A 26,813-nucleotide genomic window follows, 5' to 3' on the forward strand; every position below is an offset into this window, starting at 1 on the left:
AATTACCTTTCTCCTTCATTTTCTCTTTCTCTCTTTCTTCCTTGTCTCTCTTTCTCAAATTGAATTGCATTTTTCTGAGACAAAGAAACAGGAAAAGAAACTCCCTCTGACCCTCCCCCTGGAACAGTACCAAAACTTTTAAACAAAGTAACAGGAAAACTCGGAGAAGCCGAAAAGGGCCATACAATCTGATTAGATATACACTTTTGAGCAAATACGATTAAGCCTACTTTACAAAAATGCCGCTCGACTAGTGATGCCAAGAGCCAAGAAGGGATCCGCGGGTTCGAGAGCATTCTCCATCCGGGCGCCAGTGCTGTGGAATGCTCTTCCCCCTGTGATTCGATCTGCAACCTCAGTGAAAATGTTTAAATCCAGGCTTGAACACACTTCTATTCTATAGCATATGAATAACTTCTACTTTATGTTGACAATATCTGTGTATTATTTACCCTCGTGTAGGTTTTAGATCAGGGGATGGCGTCATAATAGTCTGTACTTTGCAATAGTCTTTGATCTTTGCAGCCTTTTGAGACTCTTTGTGATTAAGGGCTATGCAAATAAACATGACTTAACTTGACTTGTTCTTTGAGTGATGAAGTGTGCGGACAACCAAGATCGTCACAGTTCAGGTTTTGAAAGCGCCGGCCAATCAGAAGCAACTTTTAATGATAATAAATCAATTTATTTGGTCCCATCAGAAAAATTAATTTCCGCCGACTGTACCAGAGGGATAGTCAGTGCTGTCACAGCAGAGCGTGCGCCAAATAACCGATTTATGGCATCTGGTATTCCCAAGGGGTCTCCCACCCAAGAACTAACCAGGCCCGACACTGCTTAGCTTCCGAGCTCGAGCGTTCTCAGGGTGGTATGGCAGGTCACTTGCCAATAGAGGCATTGCAAAGTTTTCGAGCAATGTATGCACAATTGAGATGGACTGGTGTATGCTGTAAGTCTAACAGCCGGGGTGGGCAGGCACACAACTGCATCCTCGCCGAAAAACTCTCTTTTTTTCTCAACTTCTCTTGCAAAACCACGAGGATGTCATACGAAACTTTTTGAAATCGCAACAACAGTGCCATCTGCTGGTATGGGGTGGGGTTTGGTTTTGGCTTCTAACATGTGACCAGGAGGCGGGGTTTGTTGTCAGTTTTACCAGAGTACTACAAAGGTAAGACATATCTTTTGGTGCTCCACAAAATAAGTTAATTTTTAACTTTATAACCCCAGCTGACAAATCTCTCAACATGCATAGTAATGTGATTGATATTGTCAAGCTGTTTAGGTTTATTTTCGTTTTGTTTCTGTTTTACTAAATATTAATTCCCCTTGTAGAGATCAAAGAGATCTGACCCAGCAGAAAAAAAAGCTAATGTTGTGACTCATCCATTTGCAGGTAAATTGTACCCATTTTTATACTCATTATTGTTTTTATTCCTATTTTTCATATACATTAAAAAAAGGGATGATGTTGGTTAAAATTCAGAGTAAAGAAAAACATGTTGAATTCATTGTAAACGTTAAAAATCCACTATACGATCTCTTGCTAAAAGTATCTTGTTAAAATGCAAAGATTTATACATGTATTGTGATATTCTAAAATGTATTTTCTGTAAAGTGAAAAGAAAGCTCTTTGATATGCTTTGTTGTCAGTTTTACCAGAGTACTACAAAGAGATCAAAGAGATCTGACCCAGCAGAAAAAAAAGCTAATGTTGTGACTCATCCATTTGCAGAAACTGTAATAATAAAAACCTCATCATCCAGTCCAGTGTGAATGTGGATCTTTGGTGGGACACGTACAACGCGGTTAATTAAAAAGAAATTCATCAATTGAATTAGACTCTAAGGAAAGTCAACAGAGCCCAATGAAGGTTATTACCAGAATGCATTCCATGGATTATTGTCACGTCTTGGATTTGACTGAGAAACGGATGACCAGGAGCTACAACTCATAGGAAACATTTGTGACTCTTGTATTTAAATCAACACCAAGAACTTGCTGAGCCAGTCGCTCTCTAAAACGCTTTGTTACTCTGAAAGGAGAAGCCCTCCAATATTGGTACACCTGTGTAAAGACAATAAGAACAATTTTTTCAACTGCAATTCTGTTTTGAATTGTAGCTCTATAGTTATCATTTTGTTACTAGCATAGAAAATGCGCTTTATTAAAAATCGAAAATCACATACAAATTGCAATTGATAAATCAAACGTAGTCTTTTTTCCAAAATACACATATACATAAACATATATATACAGTAAATTCCGGACTATAAGCCGCTACTTTTTTCCCAAATGTTCATCCCTGCGGCTTATTCAGTGAAGCGGCCAATTTATGGAATTTTTCCAACAGCCACCAGCGGCGCTGGAGTATAAGGTAAGATTAAGACCAGTAGAATACGTGCGCCAAGAAAGATCGCAACTTCTAAGTTTAAGCGTACAAAGTCTGTAAAGTTAAGGTACGTTCCGATAATGAGAAAGATGCTCGGATGCTCTTGATGGCGATAGTTACGAGGAGGGAATTGAGGACGATCTACCATGAATTTCTTAATTATGGGATGCTTTTTCTTGACAGGCACGTTTGATACATTGCGAGCGTGATCCTACTAGCGTGTTGGTACCTTTCAAAGGCACGGTTTGGGATGAAAGTTATATTATTATTATTAAAGCTTTGAAAACTCTCTCTGTGTACTGTCTTTCTTCGTAAATATGTGTAACCGTGTATAATATGTATTTGTAACTGTATATTTTTGTAATGTATTTATTTTAGAGATTTATTCTGTTATGCGGACGAATCAAAAAGAAGGGGCGGAGCAAACGCGGGCTGATGGGAATTGGGGTAAAGCCGAGTTACCGGTAGATCTGTCTGTTGTCGCAGCAAACAATAATGGATATATATTTTTCCTACCCTTAACTTTGGAAATATACATTTTGTTTCCTTGGATTACTTTCAACGGGACCCGGACTTTACAAGTCTGCATCATACGTTAATTAAGGGTATCATTTTCCAATTGTGAAGCCAACTGTGGTTCTAGAATTGTGTACCATCTATGTAGTTACAATCGTGGAACTTGCAGCCCGGTCTGGGTTAAACTTGTAATTGTGTCACAAGTATTAATGCGGGCACGCGCGGCTTATACATTGGTGCGGTTTGTGTAAGTACAAAAGTAGCAAATCACCTGAAAAATGGTGGGTGCGGCTTATAATCAGGTGCGCTCTATAGTCCAGAATTTACCGTATATATATATGTATATACACACATAATCATATATATACATACAAAAACATATATATACATATATATACATACATAATCACACACATATAACTAAAATGCGTGTGTATGGAGAGATATGTTATTGAGTTGATAAGACATGAAGAGTACACATATCTGTACATTCAAGGGTAGAGTTTGAAATGTAAATGCAACAAATGATATATCAAGCAGGGTGACCGATGCCATTTTCTCCGGCACACGTGTGATCCTGAGCTTTGGCTAGACTTGAGTAGCTAAGACCGCAAGCTGAGCAAGAAAAAGACTTCTCACCGGTGTGGATTCTTGTGTGTATTTTTAAGTATGCCTTCAGGCTGAATGATTTACCACAAAAGGAGCAGGAGAAGGGCTTTTCGCTAGTGTGGGTTGTAGAGTGGTTTTTCAAATGTCTTTTTTCTCTGAAATTTTTACCGCAAATTGAGCAGGAGAAAGGCTTCTCATCAGTGTGGGTTATAGCGTGGCTTTTCAAACTTACTTTGTGGCTGAACTTTTTACCACAAACTTTGCAGGAAAAAGGCTTTTCACCAGTGTGGGTTCTTGTGTGATTATTCAGGTTTGATTTACGGTTGAATTTTAGACCACAGACTGAACAGGAAAAAGGCTTCTCCCCAGTGTGGATTCTTGTATGTGGTTTTAATTGATCTTTCCGGTTGAATGATTCACCACAAAATAAGCAGGAGAAAGGCTTCTCACCAGTGTGGGTTTTTGTGTGTCTTTTTAAGCTTTTTTCATGGCTGAATTTTTTACTGCAAACTGAGCAGGAAAAAGGCTTTTCACCATTGTGGACTACCATATGCAACTTCAAATGATACTTGAATTGAAACGTTTCCCCACACTGAGAACATGTTTTATCACCTTCTGACTGTTTGTCGCCATCAGTGTCTGCAGAGTCAGACGTGTTCTCCTCATCATTTTTCACGTGTTGACGGGAGTTGATGCTTGCAGGCTCCTGCCAGTTTTCTTCATGTTTTACCTGACTCCCAGGAGTTAAAATGGTCTCAGTGACAAGCAACTCTGTGAAAAGTCCCTCCTCTTTAACACAAACAAGCTCCACATCCTCCTCCTCCTTTTTAATATCAGGAGACTCTGGAGACAGGCATTCTTCACTGACATCTGTGGGACACAAGACACACATAGATTTCACATCATCCATAATATAAAATATAATACCAAAACACATAAATGGCAAAATGTATAAATATATAATCTATATTGCATTCATGTAATAATTCTAACCAATGGAGACAGAAACGACACAGAACCTCAATTAAAATGTCTATAACAAAAACATAGATATCATCGGTCGCTACTGAATATCGACATTTAGGAACACAAAGTGCTCAGCTTTGAAAGACTGATTCCAATTCTTCTGTCAGTGATAGACAATGCACAATGTTACATACCGTAAAATTCGGACGATAAGACGCTAATTTCCCCCCCAAAGCTTTCAACTTTGCAACGATGCGGCCAATTTGTGCATTCTTTTAGCGACCTCCAGGGGGCGTCCATGCAGTGAAGGGTAAGAGTGAGACACGTCGAATATATGTGTCAAGGAAGACGCAAGTTTAATGTAAGTTGGTGCTTTTTGCATGAAACAGACCTTAATCATGGCAAAGGTGTCAAACGAAAAGGGAACGCTGACAGTCATATTGAGAATCATTTTGCGAGTCTGTTGTAAACGAAGAGAGAGAGAGAGAGAGAGAGAGAGAGATAGAGATAGAGATAGAGATAGATTAGATAGATACTTTATTCATCCCCGAAGGGAAATTCAATTCACATTTCCAGCAATAATGTGTCAAAACAGACGAATTGCAAGAAGCAACATCCAACGAAGCAGAAATGTTTCATGCGGATTATTTTGAATCCGTAAGCATGATCGTGTGGCTTGGAATAAACACACAGTTGGATTCTATGAATTGCCCTCATGTAACGAAGCCAAGAAGGTGAAGACGACCAAGGGACGTAATGGTGAGTTTATAGTGAGTTTAGCTTTATAGTTTTCAGGTCTTTAGTTTCAGACTGGTGTTTCTCTGGGGAGTGTATTTAGAAATGGTCACCATATTTTGAATCTCAAGAGTTTAAGCTTTCCACTAATATGGCGTATTTCAGTGACATCGTACAGACACGCATTTGTTTATTAAAGGTCCTTCCGCCCATCGGCGGAATGTCAAGGGATTAGGGTACCTTATATTATAAAAACTCCTTTTGTGTGCACTCTTTCTTTGTAAATATCTTATTTTGGGGGGGATTTGAACAATTTCATTGACACTATTAACAGCAAACAAACAATGTGAGGTTTGAACAATTTTTCTCAACAATCTTAACAGCAATTAAGCATATTCACAATTTCGCTATATTTGACAATATGATGTTTTAACATTTTTTTATCTTTAACAGCAATTAAACACACAATTTCATGACGGTGGGACCTCGGTTATCGCAGTTAATGGTTACCAAAACCACCCGCTAAAAGTGAAAATCTGCGAAGTAGCCCCTAGAAAAAAAAAAAAATTAAAAAATTAAAAAAAAAAATATATATATATATATATATATATATATATACTGTGAGGGTCCTGGTCAAGGCGTGTGTACTCCTCCACAACCTGCGATGGAACGTATGTCGTCCCTTCAACGTCGGAATACGAAGCGGATACCTGGGATGCACAACTTGTCATATCCGGAAAGACTACAAAGACCGAACTTGGACTTTTTGGAGCTCCGCAGAATTCGATATGATTTCATTTTTGTGTTCAAAGTACTGCATGGAATGATGGATGTGCCTTTCGATCCATTTTTTGAGTTCTGTCGTGTTGATGGTTTACGTGGTCACAGATAGAAGTTACGGGTGCCTAGACCTACCAGCAACTTGCATGGAAACTTGATTTCTTTCAGGATACCAAAAATTTGGAATTTTTTGCCTGACCGGGTTATTAGTGCAAATACGGTGCAAACTTTTAAGCAAAGGTTGGCAGAAATAGATTTGTCAAATTTTCTTAGGGGAGGGGGCGTAAGGTGACCCTATTTGGCCATGCTCACTCTCAGCATTAGTTTTTTTCTTTGTGTCATTTTTGATTAATGTATCCAACAATACCTTAAGTAAACATTTCATTTCATTATATATATATATATATATATATATATATTATTTTTTTTTAAACTATTACAGGCCGCAAAGCTCTGAAGCCGCGAAGCTCTGAAGCCGCGAACGTCGATGCGCGAAGTAGCGAGGTCCCACTGTATATCATATCCCAACAATATGAGTTTTTAATCAACACTTTTAACAGCAATTAAATACATTCACAATTTCATTATATCATATTCTAAAAATATGAGGTTTAAATAAGTTTTACCGATACTTTTAACAGCAGTTAACCAATGTGTAAAGGGCAATACTACTGTGCAGGGGCGCAGCTCTGTCTTCTCAATATCTTAAATATTTCAATGTGGGCACATACGGCTTACAGTCAGGTGCCACTTATGTCCAAAATGGTCTTCCCTGTAATAGCGTACGGGAAGCGCCTTATAATCAAGAGTGTGAAAGAGATTTTTAATGTAAGATTTCTCTTTCTAGAAGGAAATCCACGATTGTACAGACTTGCCGGTAATAATGATGCGTAAAAAATGAATTAAGATTGGCTTTGCGTTCATCTACGTTGGGTTTTGATTGGCCAACCAATGTGTCAATCACATTGAAATCGGTCACAATTGGCTGAAGATTTTTTGGACCCGAATTGGTCATGACGTATTTTTTCCTTCAACAGTCCTTTATGATTGTCAAGGGCTGATCACCGTAAAGAAAAGCTTGCACTTGGCCAATAGCGATGACAATCAAAAATTCAGAGGCTAACAGAAGTAAAATAAAAAATGTTAAGGAAATAAAAGTGACCAACCTTCTCTGTTTAACACGAATCGTAGCTCCTTGCTAATGCTAACTTGGTTTAGCCGTCGATCTTCTCGCTCCTTGTCATCTTGAAGCTCCTCTTTCAAATTTCCTTTCCATCTCTCGCACATTTTAGCCACCTTTAAAACTCTTGTACAGAGTTAAATGCAGTTAGATGGAGTTAAATTCTGCACACGACTGGAGCGAAACACGACGAAGGCGCAGACAATGCCAACAGTGATGTGTGGTTCTTCTCTTCTTCTCGGATGGCATCTATCTCTTTGGTGCTCTATCGCCCCCTAGCATCATACCATCTGACAGTTCCACTCTGCTGTGTTGTTGGAGAACGAAGCGGCTTAATGAGTCGACTCCCTTCGAAATGCTCTCTCTCTCGATTTCTCAACTGGTCAATACGAGTGTCGTTTTCTCTTGTGTGTTTTTCTTCGTATGATCCATGCAAAAGTTTAAACGAGGCAAAAGTTCAATTTATTTTGAAACAAAAGGCTATGATAACATTGTAACATAAACATTTTGAAAGTGATTTTATTTGGGGCATCATATTTCATATTTATTTCGAATATATTTGAAAACAAACAAAAAAATGTTTTGGTGTCTTTAATCCATGTATTGAATCCGAAGTGCCCGCTGGAGGCGAAAGGAGCCTGCCCGTTTTAGTGAGCCGAGCCGAAAAAGCCGCTTCTCTAAAAAGAGAAGAAATTCCCATTACTATTCAGGTCGCAAATCAAGTGAGAAGGGAGAAGTAGTCTGAAATGTGTCCACTAGGCGGTGCTCTCAACGATTGCTTGAAATTTTCTTATCAGTTGTTACACCTGGGTAACCCATTCTCTTTTTAATTTCTTATGTTCAATCTCTGTCAAATGTGTCTCTTGTAATAAAGCTACTGAGCTTTGCAATGTTTTGAGTTGATTCAATATCTTCTTTCTCTTAACGGGGTGGTTCAGCCCATGTACGTTATATGAAACAAGATTTAGATTGCTCATGTTTTATATTGAAAGCAGCACGGCGGCGCAGTGGTTAGCGCGTGTGCGGCACAGTTCTAAGGTCTTGGAAACCTCCTGTGTGGGTTCAAATCCAGCTACCGGACTTCCTGTGCGGAGTTTGTATGTTCTCCCCGTGCTTGCGTGGGTTTCCTCCGACATTCCAAAGACATGCATTTCAGGTGGATTGGCCGGTCCAAATTGTCCCTAGGTGTGAATGAGCGAGCGAGTGGTCTGTCCCTGTGTGCCCTGCGATTGGCTAGCAACCGGTTCAGGGTGTCCCCTGCCCACTGCCTGATGATTGCTGGGATGGGCTCCAGTACCCCCGCGACCCTATTGAGGATAAGCGGTAAAGCTAATGAGATGAGGTTTTATATTGAGTCCCACTGCTTTTTGAAGCATGCAAAAAATACATCAAGTTGTATTTGGCATTTTTTGAGTTTTTTTGATGTTTAGGCAGTGTGATAGTTTAGAATTTCACTTGGTTGAACATTTGCAGGCGGCACGGCGGCGAAGTGGTTAGCGCGTCCGTGGCAGGGTAATGAGGTCATGAGTTTAGGAACCCCTGTGAAGACCTGCATGGTCTGGACATTCAAGTGAAGGAAAAGTTTGCTTTGTTTTGGTGCGTAGGAGGAAAAGTGATAAGAGGAGCTGCAAAAGATTATGAGATGAGTAATATCGTAAATGTTTAAGAACGAGCGTGTTACAATTGACAAACGATCAACAAGTACGTAACAAATGTTGATTTATAGTTTGGTTAAAATAAGAAACAATTTGCCTATCCTATGGGAAGAGCGTTTTCAAACGACAACGAGGAGCAGATTCATATGATCTTTCTCAGGATCGATTAATTTAAAAAGGACAGATTCATTAATCTTGATACAGCTCATGAGAATTTAAAAATGGAATTGCATGGAGGATAAATGGATAAGAAATGATATAGCTCAGATAATTTCTACATGGTCATTTAATTTAGAGCATAAATTTAGGCTATTGAATAGCCAAGCTGATTACCAATACATCCCAATATGTAAGCATGATTGATTTAGCAGATTTCTAATTTCCACTTAAAAGAAAAGACATTTTTTGAAAGTCAATGGACTCTGTACAAAGATGCATAAAATAATGTTAGCTATGATGGGGGACACAGCTGAAAATTTTACAAGACATCCATTCATCCATTGTCTGCGCCGCTTACCCTCAGTCAGGTCGCGGGGGTGCTGGAGTACATCCCAGCTGTCTTCGTGCAGTGGGCAGGGGATACCCTGAACCGGTTTCCAACCAGTTGCAATGGAACTAACGATGACAATGGTGTCATCTCATTTATTTTTTTATATGGACAGATTTTGGAAAACTATTTTTGATGCAGTGGATTACGAGTGATCGTCACATGAATGGTGGGGCAAGCGTCAAGGCCGTCATCAAAACTGGAACACAAAGGACATTCAAGACTATACGTCTGCTTGAAGTCATATTAGAGTCTTGTTAATGAAAATGTTTGCATATATGAGGAAGATTGATAAACGTATATCGGTTGTACACAATTGATAATTAATAACCACATAGAGGAAGTTAGTATAAAGTCCATATGGACTGTTTGGAATAATTTAAATTTTATTTTAGGAGACAAAATGAAAAGGAGAAATCCTTATAAGCATTAAGCTTCTGTCGTGGAATAGTTAAGCAGGGATCAGAATGGAGATTTTCATTTTCAGCTGAAATAGCCAGCGTCCAGGAATAAACCAGGGCGACTGCCACCCTGTTGTGATTCCTTTAATGATTTATTTAAAGCCGCAAGGTTGTATGTCCTTTGAAGTTTAGAAATCCACAACAGGGGGATATGTAAAGTAGGCTTAAACTTATTTGCTAAAGGTGTGTATTTCTAATTAGTTTGATGTTCTCTTTTGGCGTCTCTCAGTCTTCCTGTCTTTGTTTGAAGGTATTGGTACTTTTCAAGGGGAGTGGACTTTTGCCTTTTGTCTCAACATACCAGTACTTTTCCATGTTTTCTTATTTCAATAAAACACAAAGGCAGACTGGGGAAAAGCCAGAAGGAGCGTGACCAGCAAGACGAGAGCGAGTAAATTATCCGTTCCTCCAGCGCTTCTTCTCCAGCTGCAGTTGTTGAAAAAAACAAGTCTTTGCCTGAATTTCCTTCTAGAGTTAGCTAATTTTCATAGCTCTCCCACACATCAGTGGTCTCTTTAGACCCAACAGTGATGCAAGATAATAAAATTCACATTAAAACTCATGTCGCTTAAATTACAGGTAAAAAAAAGTATTCATTGTGGGTAAATTCAATCACATTCAGATTTAAAATAAATCTTGGAAAAGGTCTTCTTAATTTTGTCAACTCAACAAATAATAACATGTATTCATGCATCCACAATCAGAAATGTCTTTACTGTCATTGATAAAAACACAGAGAACATTGTTTACAAAGAGATTGGACGCAGCACTCCAGGATAGACGCGTAATAAAAACTTACATGAGTAAAATAAGATAAATAAAATGTCAGGATAAAAAGGCAAACATAAAAACAAGAGAAATTTAAAATAAACTTAAGAGGAATCCACATTTGAAAATAATGTATATTAGATACGATAAAAGAATATTTCAATGCACAGCGCCTAAATGTGAGACAAAATCGTGAATTTTAAGTGATAATGAAGATGTGTTTCACGGCTATTTAACTTGGATGCTTTCTGGAGACCAAAACAGATGAATATGTTTTCAATGTTTTCATATGTTCAAAATTCGCTTCTTCACAATCAATTCGAGCACGAACCGGGAACAAAGTAAGCTTGTATGAAGAAGCACCATATATATATTCTATACAGACATGTCCAAACACAAAACGTTTTTGTACCAAGAGCACACAAATCTGAACGTTCGGTGGTTGATTAATTTACACTTTAATGAAAGAAATGAAAGCATATCAAGCAGAGTGACCAATGCTAGTTTCACCAGCACAGGTGTGATCCTGAGCTCTGGCTTGACTTGAGAATCTCAAACCGCAAGCTGAGCAGGAAAAGGGCTTCTCATCAGTATGGATTCTTGTGTGTCTTTTGAGGTGTTCTTTCTGGCTGAATTTTTCATCACAAATTGAACAGGAAAAAGGCTTCTCACCAGTGTGGGTTCTCGTGTGTGAGTTTAGGTTTGCCTTCTGTCTGAAATTTTCACCACAGATTGAGCAGGAAAAAGGCTTCTCGCCAGTGTGGATTCTGGTGTGGTCTTCTAAGACATGCTTTCGGCTGAATCTTTGTCCGCAAACTGAGCAGGAAAAAGGCTTCTCCCCAGTATGGAGAATCGTGTGTTTTTTTAAGGCATTCTTCCAGCCGAATATTCGACCACAAACTGAACAGGTAAAAGGCTTCTCGCCAGTGTGGATTCTTGCATGTGATTTTAAGTTTCCCTTTTGTCGAAATTTCTCACCACAAATTGAGCAGGAAAAAGCCTTCTCGGAAGTGTGGGCTGTTGTATGTATTTTTAAGTGGGCCCTCTGTCTGAATTTATCACCACAAATTGAGCAGGAAAATGGTTTCTCGCCGGTGTGGGTTCTCGTGTGTGATTTTAAGTGTTCCTTATGTCTGAATTTGTCGCCACAAATTGAGCAGGAAAAAGGCTTCTCCCCAGTGTGGATTCTTGTGTGGTATTCTAAGGCATGCTTCCGGCTGAATTTTTGACCACAAACAGAGCACATAAACGGTTTCTCACCTGTGTGGATTCTCATATGCAACCTCAGATAACACTTGTGCTTAAATGTTGTCCCACACCGAGAACATGTTTTATCACCTTCCGACTGTTCGTCGGACTCGTAGTCATCGTCCACGTGTTGACGGGAGTTGCTTTTTGGAGGCTCCTGACAGTTTTCCTCTCCATGTTGACCTTGTTCCTCTGCGGCAGAAGGGACCCCGGCCGCAAGTAACTCTGTGAAATGTTCCTCCTCTTTAACACAAACAGGCTCCACATCCTCCTCCTCCTTTTTAATGTCAGGAAACTCTGGAGGAAGGAAATTTTCACTGACATCTGTGGGACACAAGACACACACGGTTTGGACGGGACCATCCAAAATACACGACAAAATACCAAAATAATGGGTTTGTTAAGGTGAGGGCATCTGCATTTCTCCTCTACGTAAAGTGTTATTCTTTGTTTCTTTTTTGCATGATTCTTGCGCCATTTTTTCAACTTTTACAACAAATGTATGTATATGGGCTGCAAATATCGGCCTCATCTTAATACTAATGATCGGTATCGGTCCTGAAAGATTTTATACATTTGACTATAACCAATATTATAAAATTGACTACAAAATAAGTACATGTAGTCAGTTTGATGCAGTAGAGAGATTCACTGACTGTTTTTCTTTTAAGGTACATTAGAAGGTTAGGCTGTGTGGAATGCATCAGACGTCTTTTGATAACAGAATTCCTGTGAGTGCTGACGGGAGAAGGCCAGACACACAAGGACAAACATCCGTGACGCCCTTCGGCGAGGCGGCGGCGCGCCCATGGGAGGAGGAGTCACAACGCCCATGGGAGGAGTCAGCACGTCCCATGGAGGGTGGCCGATGCCCCGACGTGTCAAAAAGACGGAAGACGGAGGAGAGAGACGGGGGATCAGATTAGAGACGGGAGCAGAGATGAGAGATGGGAGGCTCGATGAAGACTAATTAGACTAATTCGACAATAATTTGGCAAAATTCGATGGAATTCACTTAGCTAAATACTTAAAGAAAATAAATCTGCCCCCGTGTGAAAATGCCTGTCTCTTGTCAATATTTTCCACTAAAATTAAGAAACGAGCATGCATTGTTAGGAGAATAAAGTTTGTGTTTGGTTAATGAAGTCAGATACCTAACTCGAACAATTAGGTAAATGCTACATTTGTAATGATATAGTTTTTTCCCTAAAAGTCCTGAAAAGTCCATACCAGTTGATCCTTACGCCACGTCCTTTTTCTAGTGCGTATGGGTCTCATTTGTACATCAGTGAACGTTTGTTGTCGTAACTTAGCTCGGAACTTGAAACGACAGCCAAACTAGAGTTCTGATCACGATAGTTCGATTGTCAATCGCACCAATATCGAGGCAAACGTACCGGTTGACACCCAACCGGTATGGCCGCCATTACTAAGGTTGCCTGGATGATGTCATGTGATTAGGATTTAAACCCAGTAACTTATTTACTCTAGATAAACAGTTGCTGTAAGGGCGATACACACACATCGCACAACACAGCAAAATCTCATTTAAAGACATTGACTTTTCAATGCAACAACAAATGAACTAAAGAATAACATTTCCTTTTAAAAAAAAAACTTTAAAATGCCTGGTTCCTGATTTTTTTTTTACCGATCTACAAATCAAGATTAAATACAGAACAATTTTAAAAGTGGGTGTGCTCAACAAATTATAGAATCTCTGAAGAAAAATGCATATTGGCCAATCACAAGGGGGGGGGGGGGCGTTTTGAAGGCAAGCGGCTCTTCATTGGCGGGGAGTCGGCTCATAAGGCCGCTTCGTTCGCGCACGACACATCACTAATACAAAATGCTTAAAGCGGCCAAGATGGCCGCTCATCGTAAAATTCAGTTTGACGCTATTATCCCCATGTCCCCTCCGATGTGTGTCCAAAAAGGGAATACGATTTCGAAGGATATTATATAAAAGGTTAGAAAGTAGGAAATAAGTGACCAACCTGCTATTTGAACACAACTCGAAGCTGCTTGCAAACAGCCATTTTGTAGCGGTAACCCGATCTCCTCTTTGGGATTTGGAAGCTCCCTTTTCAACATTCCTTTTCCTCTCTCGCAGGTTTCAACGACCCTTTTCCTCGTGGGTGGATAGAAACACCGCGTGATACTGGCTCCAGTAGAAAAAACACACTGCCGAGAATTTTCCACTTAGAATGTGGATCAGGATGTGTTCTCTTCCGTTTTCATCACCGGAAATGGAGCCAACTTCCGGTCACTGTTCTAAAAGCATTGCAATCGTATCTAAACTTTTCAAATATACTTGCATTAGCTAAAACAATAAAAAAAAAACATTTTAAATAGATTTGGTTTTCTTGCTTCTTAAACACTATATAAAGCACCATATTCACTGTTTCTGTTTATACGACATATTATTTTGAAACCTGTTTTTACATTAATCCCTCGTTTATCAGTAGGTAGCTTTCCCACAAGGTCCCGCGGTAGTAAAAGCCTATTTATTCAGTAGTCTATTACACCTTAAAACGAAAGAACAAACTGATTTTACAGGCTCGAGTATTTGTTAAAAAAATAAAAGTACTTCTGTACTATCAAATTATAATATAATAATACAGTAATCCCTCATTTTTCACAAGGGTCAAAGCCTGTGAAGGATAAAACATTATTAAGTTCACGTTCAATTATTTATTTGTTACTAAGGAGCAAACTCAATTTACAGGCACGTGTATTTGTTCAACAAATAAAAGAAGATTTTTTTAATACCTTTATTTTTTTAACAAATCACTTCTGTACTAGGGGCAGCACGGCAGCGCAGTGGTTAGCGTGTGTGCGGCACAGTTCTGAGGTCATGAGATCAAACCTTCCTATGTGGAGTTTGCATGTTCTCCCTGTGCTTGCTTGGGTTTTCTCCCACATTCCAAATACATGCATGTCAGGTTAATTGTCCGGTACAAATTGTCCCATAGTGGGAATAAGAGAGTTGTCTGTCCCTGTGTGCCCTGCGACTGACTGGAAACCAGTTCAGGGTGTCCCCTGTCCACTGCCCGAAGACAGCTAGGATGGGCTCCAGCACCCCCCGCGACCCTACTGAGGATAAGCGGTGCAGATAACGGCTGGATGGACTTCTGTACTATACTGTCAAATTGTAATTTAAAAACAATTTTGCTGTTTTATTGCACAACTATGGATTAAGGTCCCGATTCACTTCAATGTACCGTACATGATATATTATTGCCATCATGTGGACGTTATGGAAAACTGCATTTACTTTCCAGTTCTGTCCAACAGAATTCATATGATTTGTCATTATTGGACATTTTTGGCAGGGAGCCGTGAGAGAATGCCAAAGACCCGCATGTTTAGTGGATGGAGAGGTCCATTTTGTTGGGGATAGAAAGCATCCTCCTCTGTTGAGCCTACGCAAAAAATATGACCAACTTGGATGCTGAGGTACTTAACTTGTTTGGGTGTTTGGGCATTTGGGTTGGCCATGGTCAATATTTTTGTGTTTTTTTCTCTACTTTTTCCTTTTTTATTTTCTTTGTTATTGTATGTGTTTGTCTTGCTGTCGATCACCCCTCTTGAAGGGATGTGACCAAGGTAGGTAGATAGATGCATAGATATTGAAGGATTTTATACGATCAAATACAAATGACATTCAAAAGCAAAAAATAGTCACTGGCTGAGTTGTGGAGCGAGGTCAATGTAACCAAGTGGAGAATGATGTTTACGGAAAACAGCAGGGACTGGGACAAGGACTGACGCAAGAGGAGCCTCTGTGACGCAGGAAGGCGCCAACAACACATCACAATGGAACGGTGACGTGGATGTGATGCTAGGGGGCGATAGAGCACCAAAGAGATAGATGCCTTTGAAGAAGAAGAGTAGAACTTTACGTCACTGCTGTCATTGTTTGTGTTCAGCTGCTGTCGTCATCGAGTCACTTAAGGCGCCTAAGGTCATCCTTAGTAGCGCTAGGCTCGCTCGTGGGAGGCTCCGTAGTTCTCCGAAGGAGAGGGGGCCGTGACTGTCCTGTGCCGCCAGGCCTGACGGGATGCGACCCAAGCAAACCAAGCAGACGAAGCCTCTGAAGTCCTTAGTACGTTCGGACAGGCCGGTGCATGATTTACGGAAGCCCCGTGGGCAGGTAGTACAGGTGATCGGGGTGTGGTCGCAGCGAACGGTTCGAAAGCACCACTGGCATTTGGACCGGGGGACCAGGGTTGCTCTCGAAGTCGCCTGCCCTAAGAAGAACAGAGAGAGGAGAGTAGAAGGGAGAGAAAAGTAGGGACAGATAGAAAGAGAGAAAGACAGAGTAAAACGCAAAAAGGGGGAAAAGAGAGTGAGGGAGGTGGGGAGAGAGTAGGAAAGAGAGGGATAGAGAAAATGAGAGACAAGAGTGTAAAAAAGAGACAAAGAAGGAGAGAGGACCAAGAAAGATAGAGAGAGCGAGTCTGAGTGGATTGAGTTGGATTCGTAAGGCTCCCCCCAAAATGATTCAGTCCCATAGAGTTAATACTTTGTAGCGCCACCTTTAGCTGCGATGACAGCTGCAAGTCGCTCGGGGTATGTTTCTATCATTCTCGCACATGGAGAAACTGAAATTTTTGCCCATTCCTCCTTACAAAACAGCTCAAGCTCAGTGAAGTCGGATGGAAAGCGTTTGTGGACAGCAGTTTTCAGTTGTTTCCACAGATTCTCAATTGGATTGAGGTCTGGACTTTGACTTGGCCATTCTAACACCTTGATATGGTTTTTGGTGAACCATTCCATTGTAGCTTTTGCTTTATGTTTTGGATCGTTGTCTTATCGGAAGACAAATCTCCGTCCCAGTCTCGGGTCTTTTATACTTACTTCCAACGCGCTGGCTTTTGAAAAGACGTGGGCAGAAGACAGAAGACGTAAGAAGAGACGAAAGATCAGATCAGAGAATGAGAGGGAGGCTCGACGAAGATTAATTAGACTAATTTGACAATAATTCGGCTGAATTCGATTGAATTCACTTAGTTAAATTCTTTAAGAAAATAAATCTGCCCCCGTGTGAAATTGCCGGCTATCTTTGTTCATTTTCCCATTAAGAAACGAGCATGCATTGTTAGGAGAATGAAGTTTGTGTTTGGTTAATAGAGTCAGATAACTAATTTGAACAATTCGGTAAATGCTACATTTTTAATAGTTTTTTCCCTAACACTGTCAATATCACTTGTTTTTTTGATTGTAGTTCTTTGTGGATGAAGAATGCTTATGTATACGCACAAAGTTTAAACATATAAATGACATGAAGAGTATACTGTAAGGGAAATTATGGTCTAAATGTGCCTTTTATACTCTTACTTTTATGAACTCTTATACTTTTGCACTCTTATTAAGTATACTATAAAAATAAAGATATAAGTGTTTTCTTTTACAATTCCACTTGGAGTTCAGAGGCAAGAGCCTTCAAGGTCAAAAGATGGTCTTGCCTCCCACATTCCTTTTTTACAGACGCATTGTGTTTACAAAGTTTCATTTTGGAGAGAGCTTGCCTCCCACATTCCAAGTCATCCTTATTGCTCACATGCCATCTAGCTAACAACATTAAACTTAAGACACACTTCTATTCAATATCCTATTTAAATGTGTGTTTCATGTCACAACCAGTTCAATGTGTGGTTTCCTTCTTGTGTTTTCCCAAAAAATGAGTCTTCTGAAAGAGGAGGAGCGTGATTCCTTCCTGATCCGATCCTGGAAACACGAACCTCCGACGGAAGGGGCTATCAAAAACCTAAATCTCTGATTCAGAGTGTGTTCTTTTCTTCATTCTACCAGAATCACAAGTTTTAAACATGACAATAAAAATCTGTACATTCAGTAGTAGGTTTCTTAAATGTAAATGGAAGAACTTAAATCATGTCAAGCAGAGTGGTTGGTTGGTTGGTTGGTTGGGTGGATGGATCCCTAAACACCACGGTCTCAGGGGCGCCATTTCATGCAGTGTTTCTCGGGCAAGTACAGCCTGGTGGCAACTATCCCTCTTCAGGCCAAAAGAATCAATGCTATTTTCACCAGCACATTTGTGACCCTGAGATCTGGTCTGACTCGAGAATTTCAGCCCGCAAACTGAGCAGGAAAAAAGTTTCTCGACAGTGTGGATTCTTGTGTGTCTTTTTAAGCTTTCTTTATGGCTAAATTTTTGACTGCAAACTGAGCACGCAAAAGGTTTCTTAGCAGTGTGGATTCTTGTGTGATCGTTTAAGACATGCTTACGGTTGAATCTTTGAAAGCAAACTGAGCAGGAAAACGGCTTCTCACCGGTATGGATTCTTGTATGTCTTTTTAAACTTTCTTTACGGCTGAATTTTTGACTGCAGATTGAGCATGCGAAGGGCTTCTCACCAGTGTGAATTCTTGAGTGTTCTTTTAAGGCAAATTTACGGCTGAATCTTTGACCGCAAACTGGGCAAGCAAAAGGCTTCTCCCCAGTGTGGATCGTTGAGTGTTTTTTCAAGTTTCCTTGAATGCTAAATTTTTGACCGCAAACTTTGCAGGCAAAAGGTTTCTCACCAGTGTGGAGTCTTATGTGTGTTTTTAAGTTCCCACTCTCAGAGAATTTCTGACCGCAAACTGAGCACGAAAAAGGCTTCTCGCCAGAGTGGATTTTTATGTGATTTTTTAAGATTGATTTATGGCTGAATTGTTGACCACAAAATGAACAGGAAAAAGGCTTTTCACCAGTGTGGATTCTTGTGTGTTTTTTTAAGCTTTCTTTACGCCTGAATTTTTGACCACAAACTGAGCACGCAAAAGGTTTCTCGGCTGTGTGGATTCTTGTGTGGTCTTTTAGTGCATGCTTAACGCTGAATCTTTGACCGCACACTGAGCAGGAAAAAGGCTTCTCGCCAGTGTGGATTCTTGTGTGTCTTTTCAGGCTTTCTCTATAGCTGAATTTTTGATTGCAGACTGAGCACGAAAAGGGTTTCTCTGCGGTATGGATTCTTGTGTGGTCTTTTAAGGCATTCTTCAAGCTGAATCTTTGGCCGCAAACTGAGCAGGGAAAAGGCTTCTCACTGGTATGGAGACTTGTGTGTCTGTTTAAACTTTCTTTACTGCTGAATTTTTGACTGCAAACTGAGCAGGCAAAAGGCTTCTCACCAGTGTGGATTCTTGTGTGTGTTATTAAGTTTCCTTTCTGGCTGAATTTTCTACCACAAACTTTGCAGGCAAAAGGTTTCTCACCAGTGTGGGTTCTTGTGTGTTTTTTTAAGTTCCCACCCTCAGTGAACTTTTTACCGCAGACCGAGCACACAAAAGGTTTCTCAGCAGAGTGGATTCTTGTGTGTGTTTTTAAGTTTCCTTTCTGGCTGAATTTTTGACCGCAAACTGAGCAGGAAAAAGGCTTCTCCCCTGTGTGGATTTTCATATGCAACTTCAAACGATACTTGAATTCAAACGTTTCCCCACATCGAGAACATGTTTTATCACTTTCTGACTGTTCGGCGCCATCAGTGTCTGTAGAGTCGAAGGTGTCCTCATCTTTAGTTTTCACGTGATGACGGGAGCTGCTGCTTAGAGGCTCCTGCCAGTTCTCTTCATGTTTTACCTGACTCCCAGGAGTTAAAATGGTCTCAGTCACCGGCAATTCTGTGAAAAGTCCTTCCTCTTTAACCCAATCAGGCTCCACATCCTCCTCCTCCTTTTTAATGTCAGAAAACTCTGGAGACAGGAATTCTTCACTGACATCTGTGGGACACAAGACACGCATAGGTTTCATATCATCCAAAATATATGACATAATACCGAAATAAATGTATAAATATATGAATGATTGCTGTACCGTCATATTTAGGTATTACGTGATTTATTTACCTGTGCTTTCACTGTATATTGTTTTGGAGTTCCATTTCAGGTGAAGCAGGTGTTCATGTTTTTGTCCTTGGGGAGACCCCATACTTTGCCTATGCCTGGCTGGGGCGCTATTTTCGTGTCAGTGTTTCTCTGGGTTTAAAACTGCTATACAGTGACGTGTTACGCAGGCGATTTTGACTTACTTACATCTTTGAAACATGTTTAATCAGAGCACAAGTGACGTTTCTGAGGGTGTAGCTGATCAGATGACAAGTATTATTCAGGAGATAGGACTTTAATTGGCTGATAACATTTTCTCACGTATACAGTCACACAATATAGTAGCTCCTAGCGCTGCTGCCACACAAGATGTAAAAATGTATTGTGATATTCTAAAATGTATTTTCTGTAAAGTGAAAAGAAAGCTCTTTGATATGCTTTGTTGTTAGTCTTACGAGAGATAACTACAAAGAGATCAAAGAGATCAGACCCAGCAGAAAAAGCTAATGTTGTGACTCATCCATTTGCAGAAACTGTAATAATAAAAACCTCATCATCCAGTCCAGCGTGAATGTGGATCTTTGGTGGGACACGTACACCGTGGTTACATTGGATATTACCGAATCTTACTGCAATATGTATTCTGTGTAGCACTATTTAGTTACTCTATATAACACGCTACAGTGGGCATTTGCACGTCACACTGGGTATTTGTATATTGTATTCTTTTGGCTTTATTATTGTACTGTTCTCAGCTCAGGGAGCTGCTGGAAATGTGAATTTCCCAAAGCGGATGAATAAAGTATCTATCTATCTATCTATTTGTTCTATTTGTTAAGTAATATTTTAACATGCTGTGTAGTGCCAGGTCATGGTTACGCTTTTAATTTCTTGTTAGATAGATACTGTAGAAGCAGGACGTATATCGGCCCCGCCCCAAAACTTATACACTAGAGAGCGGAGAGAATCGAAATGAGAGCGAAACACGTTGTTCATTTCGATCAAACATTCGGCCGTGCTCCGAAGTTGTCCGACCAGACCAGGGGTGGCCAACCCGGTCCTCAAGAGCCGCATGTCCTGCATGTTTTGGAGGTTTCTCAGGTGATGCAAATTTTAAGATTGTTTGAAAGCTGTGCGGGAGCTTGATAATGACCCAGGTGATTGGGATCACCTGTATTTGAACAGAGAAACTCCAAAAACATGCAGGACATGCGGCTTTTGAGGACCGGGTTGGCCACCCCTGGACCAGACAGTCGCAATTATTCTGTGTTCGGTCAGCGCTGACGTGTTGTTTTTCTCCAGTCGGGTGCATTTTCGGAGTCGTGGTGACCAAAAAAGTTCTTTATCAGTTAAGCAAATACTTAGAATCCAAATTCTTAACAGTTAAGCAAACAGTTGGAGAGTCCTGACATGGCCAAAGTCCTGTCAGTCACGTACCCTCCAAATGCTTTCTTGGTTTCCACAATAATACTTTATTCATCCCCGAAGGGAAATTCACACTTCCAGCAGTATCCTTGTGTTGAAAAATCAAATAATGGTGCTATGGAAAATACACACTGTAATAAAAATAGAGTGATGTGCAAATGTGGGGGTTTATTGTTGACTTTTACTCCCCCGGGTGGAGTTAAAGAGTCTCATGGTATGAGGAAGAAATGATCTCCTCAGTCTGTCGGTGGAAGAAGACTGTGGCAACAGTCTGTCGCTGAAGCAGCTCTTCTGATTGGAGATGATGCTGTGTCGTGGATGTGATGAATTGTCCGTGATTGACCGCAGATTGTTCAAGTGACATGTTTTGTCCCTTGGGCTTTACTTTTGCTGTCAGGCCGTTTTCTCTTTTAGGCCACAAAAATGTAAGCAGTGTTTCTTTGAGTTTTTAGATCCTTGACATAACAGTCACACTGGAGGCAAAACGGTACTCTGCGCTGGTCAAAACTCTCAAAGCTTTCATCTCTGCTAGTTCGTTTGTAATGCGGTCAAGTTTTGTGTTCGGGTGCCAGAATCCGAGAAAAAGGTGAGTGAAGTTTTACAGGATCCCGGCGGACACTCCTCATCAAAAAAAAAAGAAGAGAATTGCGGTAAAGTGTGATGAAGCAAAAAGATTGGACCGAGGCAACCATCAAAAATGCTTGGGTTTGTAGCGCAGTTCATGAAATGAAATGAAATGATGTGCATTTCTATAGCGCTTTTCAAGTCAATGACTTCCCAAAGCGCTTTACAATGTACTCCACATTTCCCAATAGCGGCCTTGCAGCCATGTAAGGCGCTAACCTGCTTATTGAGGGTATTAGGGGTTCAGTGTCTTACCCAAGGACACTTTGACATGTAACAAGGACGAGCTGGGATTCGAACCGGGATCCTTTGGTCCCAAGACGAGCGCTCTACCTCCTGAGCTACTGCCGCCCCATATCATATCAGGTAAGAGAAATGAAAAGTTTATGACTGTTATACAGTCCATAGTACTTATCGTATCGGCAAAATATCTCGTTATCTTCTTGGGATACACACTCACACAGCGGTCTCCAACAAGTGGTGCCCGTGGGCACCACTGTGCCAAGTAAGGACAGCTGAGGTGCCCACGGGCTTGTTCTTAAAATTCACCAGTGCTGGGTGAAGGATTTTATATCTTATACGATTAAATACACGTTACAATTATCGAGTGCAATGAAGATTTTCACTGAGTGAGCTACAGGTCATGCCGTTCCGAATGCGAATGTTTTGTTTAGTTCTGTTGATAACAGGACTCTGACGCAGAAGGCCAGACGCACAAGGACGGACATCCCGACGCTCTTCTCCGAGATGGTGGGGCCACGTGGGAGCTTTTCTCTGGCCTGCCCATGGGAGGAGCCGACACGCCAGCTTGGGAGAAAGGCATGGGGAGAGGAAGAACTTGAGAAGATCGATCGAGAGGGAGAATCGAGAGAAAAGGCTCGACGAAGACTCGAGCGACAATAATTCGGCAAATTCGATGGAATTCACTTAGATTATTATTTAAGAAATTAAATCTGCCCCCGTGTGGAAATGCGGTCCCTCTTTCTCTTATTTCTTTCTCTCTCTTCCTTTCTCTTTATTTTACTAGTCCGGCCCCCGACAAAATGTTCGTTTTATCGCGTGGCCCCCGAGTTAAAATGAGTTTGACACCCCTGGCCTAGAATATAGTTGTTGTATTTTAAATTCTAGATTAAATAAAAATTGCACTTTAACGGTTTCATCGTGCGATTCAAATACGCGAATGAAGAACAAGATGAATCACGATATATATTAAATCTTCGTGCTTCTTCGCGTTGTTTAGCGAGTCATCTCCGGATTGTATCTTATATGCAACGAGAGAAAATCTATTTACAAAGATATGATATGAAAATAATTGAAAGACATGACCGACCTGCTCCGTTAATCACCACTCGAAGCTGCTCGCAAACAGCCATTTTGTAGCGGTAACCCGATCTCCTCTTTGGGACCCGGAAGCTCATTTTTCAACATTCCTTTCCCTCTCTCGTGGGTTTCAAGCACTTGCTAGACCCATTCCAAGCCCAACGACACCTTTCCTCGCGACTGGATCAAAACACCGCAAATAGGACTGGCTCTAGTAAGAGACACGCTTCCGACATGTTCCCACTTCGAATCTGGCGCACCATTTCCGTCTTCACCACCGGAAATGGAGCCAACTTCTGGTTACTGTTATAAAAGCGTTATATCGCACCTCGAGTTTTCAAATATACCCGCATTAGCTTAAATGAAGAAATAAATTGTATATTATCTAACTATTGGTTTTTTTATTGCCTCTTAAATATCGTTATCGTATCATAGAAATTCACTATTTCTATGTGACCTATTATTTTGAAACTCACTCACAGCTGTGCACGCGTTGAAAACTTCTCTTGCACAAAGTTGCTGACAAAAAAATCGAGGGATCTTTAAAAATATATGTGTAAAGGGGGTGTTAAAAACTTCTTTTGTTGAAATTCCTGCTGAAATATATTTGTATAGTTTGTTTATAAGTGTCCTGCAATGACGAGCCCAACAGCGCTACCTGCTGGTTTGGGGTAAGGTTTACTTTGGTGTAACAGAGTTGAAATTTGATTGTTTTGAATGTTTTTTTGAATACTCACCAAATCTGTGTTTTGTTGTAATACTGTTAACTTTCCAGTACCTCATTCAGTTGTTAAATCATGGGCGTCTGCGACTGTCTTTTTCGTTTGGCACTTTATGGGCTTCAGTGCTTGCCGTAGCTTAAGTGAGTTTGTAAGCGCTGAAGGTAAGATGTGCCCAATATCAGTTCGATAAAAAATGCATATTTTGCTAGCTTTATGAGCTGCTTTCGCAAATTTTTTTTGTATATAAAGATATATAAGTTGTGCTAAATGATGTATATTTAAAAAAAGTACTAAATAAGAAGTAAAGGAATAGAGCTTGAAACGACGATGCAACGTGTTTTGATGCAAACACGCCACGAGGTGCGGCCTGTTGAGTGATGACCCGTTTTTTGTATCTTTAATATTTTAGATAATTGCAGTCGTGAACAGATGCCCCTGACTTTTGTATTGTTTTGTTTACTGAATGCAGGTACGTGGGAAAGTTATGTTCATTGTTATTACGGAAGTTTCATTATTAATGTGCTCGCATGTTGTCTGCTTGCCGTAGCTTGAGTGAATTTGTAAGCGCTGAAGATAATTGCAGTCGTGAACAGATGCCCCTGACTTTTGTATTGTTTTGTTTACTGAATGCAGGCAATAAACCCAGAGACTGTGAAACCTTGTGTCGTGCATGAAAGAGGGTCGCTACATTAGCCTCTGATTTTATGATCGGTGTTGTCGTTTTATCTCACTTTTATATCACTTTTCGGGAATGTCATGGCGGACATATAACCAAAACCACTTTGTCTTGCATTTGTTGGGAATGTAATACAACTTAAACCATCCCGTCTTTGTATTCGAATGGTAATGCACACCCTATATAAATCCCTTTTGAGAACTGTTATGCACTCTCCCATAAAGCTGATTATGCTGAAATAAGCTTTATGGTAGAGTGCATAACAGTTTCAATACGAGCGATTTGAGCAGAAAAGGGCAAAATAAACATGTTACCTGCTCAAAAGTGTTAAAATGCATCATAAACGTACTTTGTACGGGAAAATCACGCAGCTTGACAGGTATGCGAAATCAAAAAGACGCTGGACTTTTTAGCGGCAGAGATCGCTGATACGCTCTGAAAATGCCGGTTTACTTGTGACTCCAAGAGCAAAGAAGAGATCTGCCGGCTGGAGAGGGTTCTCCATCCGGGCTCCGGTGCTGTGGAATGCTCTGCTTCCGGAGATGAGATCTGCAACCTCAGTGGAAGTTTTAAAATCTAAACTTAAGACACACTTCTATTCAATATTCTATGATTGATGCCCACCCATACTTTACTTTTCGTCTGTTTCCGACGGCCTGGCCGGTGGTGATACGAAGGAGAAGGACAATTTGACACGAGTCAGCGGACCTGGACCTGAACCTCGTATTCTGTATTGTCCTGTCTTTTTCCGACCGCCTGCCTGGTGGTGATACGAAGGAGAAGGACAATTTGGAGATGAGTCAGTGGACCAGCGTCTGACCTGAAGCATGTGAACGCCTGCATGGACCAGCCGGCAGAGATGGGAAACTGCGTCGTGGCCGTCATAGACTTTCTGGACTAGTTTACAGGCTGGGGGCGTTGCTGCTGTCATGCACTTTCCGGACAAATTTTCGACATGTTACCTAGTGTTTACTATGCTTGTGTATAGTAATGCTAATTGTGATTCATCCTGGAAGGGGGATTACCACTTGTGAGGTCCTTGTTCAAGGTTTCTCTTTTTCCTCACACTGAGGTTTTGAGTTGTTCCTTGCCTGCATGTTGGTTTAAGATCAGGTCATTGTGTCATTGTAATCCTGTGCAGTCCTTTCAGACATTTTTGTGATTAAGGGCGTCATAAATAAATGTGACTTGACTTGACCTGAAGCATCGACCAGAAGGCACAGATGGGAAGCTGCGTCCTTGCTGTCATGGACTTTTTGGACTATTATACAAGCTTGAGGCGTCGTTGCTGTCATGTACTTCTCGGACAAATTTCATCACGTTACCGATTGTTCTTTTATTGATGTTCCCTATGTTTGTGTACTGTGACCCAATGCTAAATCTATTCCACCCTGGTCATCCTGGAAGGGGGATGACCACTTGTTTTTCCTTGCCCGGATGTTGATTTAAGATGAGTGAGGTCCTTGTTCAAGGTTTCTCTTTTTCCTCACGCTGAGGTTTTGAGTTGTTCCTTGCCTGCATGTTGGTTTAAGATCAGGCGATGGTGTCATTGTAATCCTGTGCAGTGCTTTGAGACATCATGTCATTAAGGGTGTCACGGGGTGGACCGGACCAGAACGGAGGCAGGAGGCAGAAAGGGAGAACTCAATTGCGTTGACGATCAAAACTTTTATTTACCAAAATAAAAGTCGTCCAAAACTCAGGGACAAGACAGAACAAACAGGCTTTAACAAAAACGTGCAAACACAGGTTTCTTCCGACTCAAACAAAACAGGACAGAGCAAAACAGAACGGGAAATGCAGACAGTAAATGCAATGAGCCAGCACCCGCAAAACGCCAACCCCCCCCTTAAGAAGCAAACGCGCAAATTAGGCGATCTGCTTCAGCTGTTGCCCAGGGGGCGGGGCCAGCTGGTTGCCACAGAAACCATTCTGGACACGACAAAGGGCGTCACAAATGAAAGTGATTTGACTTCTAGATGGTTGGCCTGAAATGACATCTGGGTGTATTTTTAAACAACGATGCTTTGATGCCATCTACTGGCCAAATATATTTAGTGCGGCAATTGTCGAGTCGTAAATCTTCATTCAAGATACTGAAGAGGGGTTGCAAATCATTAAGCTTGCATCCGCAGTTGAAACTGCAAACACTTCAAATAAGAAAACAAAATGAAAACAAAGACGATCACGAAAGCAACTATATATTTGGAATAAAAAGTAAAAAAAATGGATTTGATTTGAGACGGCGACAAAGACACAAGTGTCCTTGAGGACTTCCAGAATACCCACACCAAAGAGCCTAACCACATTGTTTACTAATTACAGAAGGAAAATGAAGTCGAAATGTTAACGACAT

At 40.8% G+C, this 26,813-nt stretch overlaps 2 protein-coding genes and 1 pseudogene across 3 annotated transcripts in view; all 3 read right to left on the minus strand.

Moving 5' to 3' along the window:
• The window catches only part of LOC148376966 (uncharacterized), a 58,205-nt gene extending 34,884 nt beyond the window's left edge, over positions 1–23,321 (minus strand). The window contains exon 1 of the mRNA XM_088351118.1: positions 23,070–23,321. Within this exon, the coding sequence (XP_088207244.1) occupies positions 23,070–23,157 (88 nt within the window). The 5' untranslated portion in view covers positions 23,158–23,321. The remainder of the gene's footprint in view (positions 1–23,069) is intronic.
• On the minus strand, positions 2,276–14,115 carry LOC148376967 (uncharacterized). The gene is made up of 5 exons (XM_088354061.1): positions 13,855–14,115; positions 11,092–12,181; positions 8,634–8,803; positions 7,165–7,317; positions 2,276–4,387 (listed from the first exon to the last, which is right to left on the minus strand). The coding sequence occupies exons 1-5, from the start codon at positions 13,949–13,951 to the stop codon at positions 3,441–3,443; spliced, it is 2,457 nt and encodes an 818-aa protein (XP_088210187.1). The 5' UTR covers positions 13,952–14,115; the 3' UTR covers positions 2,276–3,440.
• The window catches only part of LOC148376968 (uncharacterized), an 80,338-nt pseudogene continuing 71,353 nt past the window's right edge, over positions 17,829–26,813 (minus strand). The window contains exon 2 of the transcript XR_015852463.1: positions 17,829–19,585. The product of XR_015852463.1 is annotated as an uncharacterized LOC148376968 (transcript). The remainder of the gene's footprint in view (positions 19,586–26,813) is intronic.

Source organism: Urocampus carinirostris, chromosome 1 (genome assembly GCF_059441175.1).
Source record: "Urocampus carinirostris isolate Australia breed hairy pipefish chromosome 1, RoL_Ucar_1.0, whole genome shotgun sequence".
NCBI classification, from domain to species: domain Eukaryota; kingdom Metazoa; phylum Chordata; class Actinopteri; order Syngnathiformes; family Syngnathidae; genus Urocampus; species Urocampus carinirostris.

What these genes read in the sequence shown, in the direction of transcription:
- LOC148376967 (XM_088354061.1), bottom strand. Translation starts at nt 13,951, where the DNA reads ATGTTGAAAAGGGAGCTTCCAAATCCCAAAGAGGAGATCGGGTTACCG. An exon ending in GAGTTGTGTTCAAATAGCAG is followed by an intron (nt 12,182 to 13,854) that starts GTTGGTCACTTA and finishes TGTGTCCCACAG; the next exon opens with ATGTCAGTGAAAATTTCCTT. An exon ending in GCCTGCAAATGTTCAACCAA is followed by an intron (nt 7,318 to 8,633) that starts GTGAAATTCTAA and finishes CTAACTGCATTT; the next exon opens with AACTCTGTACAAGAGTTTTA.